At 59.4% G+C, this 1,834-nt stretch overlaps 1 protein-coding gene across 1 annotated transcript in view; it reads right to left on the reverse strand.

Annotated features, from left to right (window-relative positions):
* Positions 1-579: 579 nt before the first annotated feature.
* CEP164 (centrosomal protein 164kDa) overlaps positions 580-1,834 on the reverse strand; it is a 113,883-nt gene continuing 112,628 nt past the window's right edge. The window contains 2 exon segments of the mRNA XM_015418777.1: positions 580-682; positions 1,176-1,301. Coding sequence (XP_015274263.1) covers positions 580-682; positions 1,176-1,301 — 229 coding nt within the window.

The following is a 1,834-nucleotide window of genomic DNA, read 5'->3' on the forward strand; positions in this document are numbered from 1 at the left end:
AACCCCCCATCAGCCCCCCCGGCCCCCCCCCCCCCCCATGGTGGTTTCTGCCCCAGATGCTCCTTCTGAGGTAGCTGGTCTCTGGGCAGACTGACAGGACACTCTGCCCTCGGATATTCAAAACCTGGACTCTGCACTCAGGGTCTGGCGAGGAGGCAACCCAGGCCGAGCACTCGCAAGCCTCGAACCGTTTGTTTTCGTCAGCTGTTCTGCTGGCTGTGCCAACCGGTGCCCTCCACCTGGAACTCACCCCATCCCTCACTCCCTGGTCCGGCCAGGTCTCTGAAGTGCTGCTGACTGGCACAGCCGTCAGATCACACGCCGCCTGCCCTGTGCTTTTGCACCATGCCGCAGAGGGGAGGTAGGAGGGGCCCCTGGGGGCAAAACCAAAGCATGCACAGAGGCTGCTGGGCTCAGAGGCAATGCCGTGTATTCTCAACAACAACAGCAGCAGCAGCAGCAGCAGCGTCATCATCGTCATCAAGACTTGGCTGCTAGGAGGGAGCGGCTGAGGACTGCAGGGAGGGCGGAAACTCTCCAGTCCACCTCCCTCCCTCCCTCCCTCCCTCCCTCCACGGTTCAGAAGTGGAAGACCTTGATCTGGTTGCTGTCATCCAAGCCAAGCTGCACCGGGCCAGGGAGGCTCGCTGCTGTCTTTGGTGGTGAGCTTGGCAAGAGAGGACTGGACGCTTGGGTGAAGGAAAACCCGAAGAGCCTGGCAGGGGAGCTCCTGGGTGCCAGTCTAACACAGGAATGGAAGATGCCACCCCTGAGCCATGCCGCATGGACGCTCAGCCAAGGCGGCACATGACACTGCGGCACTGCACACCACGTTCAGGGCAGAGGGCGGACCACACCCTTTTGCTCTCTTGCTCTCTCTTTCCCCAACGCCACCCCCACCCCCACCCCCTCCGTGAGTCACATCCAGCACGTGCCTTTAAGCTGCCCTGGGAAGAAGAGCTTCGCGCGGCCTCTCCTGAACAGATCTGGTACCACCACCACCCCCGGGGGTGTGTGTGTGTGTGTGTGTTCAGTCCTCTCCTCTCCCAAACTGCCACACAGGGACCGCCGGCTTTTGTCCCAGCAGAGCAGACGCCCTTCGCGATGCCTGCCCCCCTCTTCCTTGCTAACCCTACAGAGATCCTGCTCTGTGAGAACCCACTAAAAAAGGATACATTTTGGAATCCTGCTTGAAACCTTCCAGCCACTTCCTGTTGGCTTCAATCATACCCTGGATATTCGGCCTTTCAGTCTCGTGGGCCTGGAAAGGGCATGGCTGGAACAGGCAAACTTGCTCACTGCTGGGAAGGAGGAGGATGGGGAGGATCAGGGGGGAATATATCCTTCCCAGTGGGAAAGAGGACTGGGGGGGGCAGCCTCCCCCGCTCTCCGGGGAAGGCGGCAGGAGTCGTCGGGTTGCAAGCGAGCCAAAGCGGGGTGGGGGGGTGGGCTGAGGGGTAGCCAAGAGGTCATCGTTTCATCTCTCCAGCCAGGCTCAAAGGAGCGCTGGGAGGTGTTACCTGGCGAGCTCTCCCCAGGAGCCTGTGGAGTGAAGAACTGAGCTGTCCCAGCAGACTTTTCAAGCTGCGGAACCCCTAAAAGGCTCAAGACTGTCCTGCTGGCCTCATTGTGCAACTGTGGGGAGCAAGATGGACGAGGACAGGGGAGCCAGCAGTGTTGCCATGCAAAATGGCCACCCACAATCCAGCCGTGTCAGAGAAAGAGCGCTTGAAAGGACAGCACAGAGGGCCGGGAGGGCTATGCTGGGGATGTGAATCCAACCACCACAACTAGGCAGCTATTACTATTATTATTATTATTATTATTATTCTTA

This window comes from Gekko japonicus, unplaced genomic scaffold (genome assembly GCF_001447785.1).
Source record: "Gekko japonicus isolate JY-2015 unplaced genomic scaffold, Gekko_japonicus_V1.1 scaffold1138, whole genome shotgun sequence".
Taxonomy (NCBI): domain Eukaryota; kingdom Metazoa; phylum Chordata; class Lepidosauria; order Squamata; family Gekkonidae; genus Gekko; species Gekko japonicus.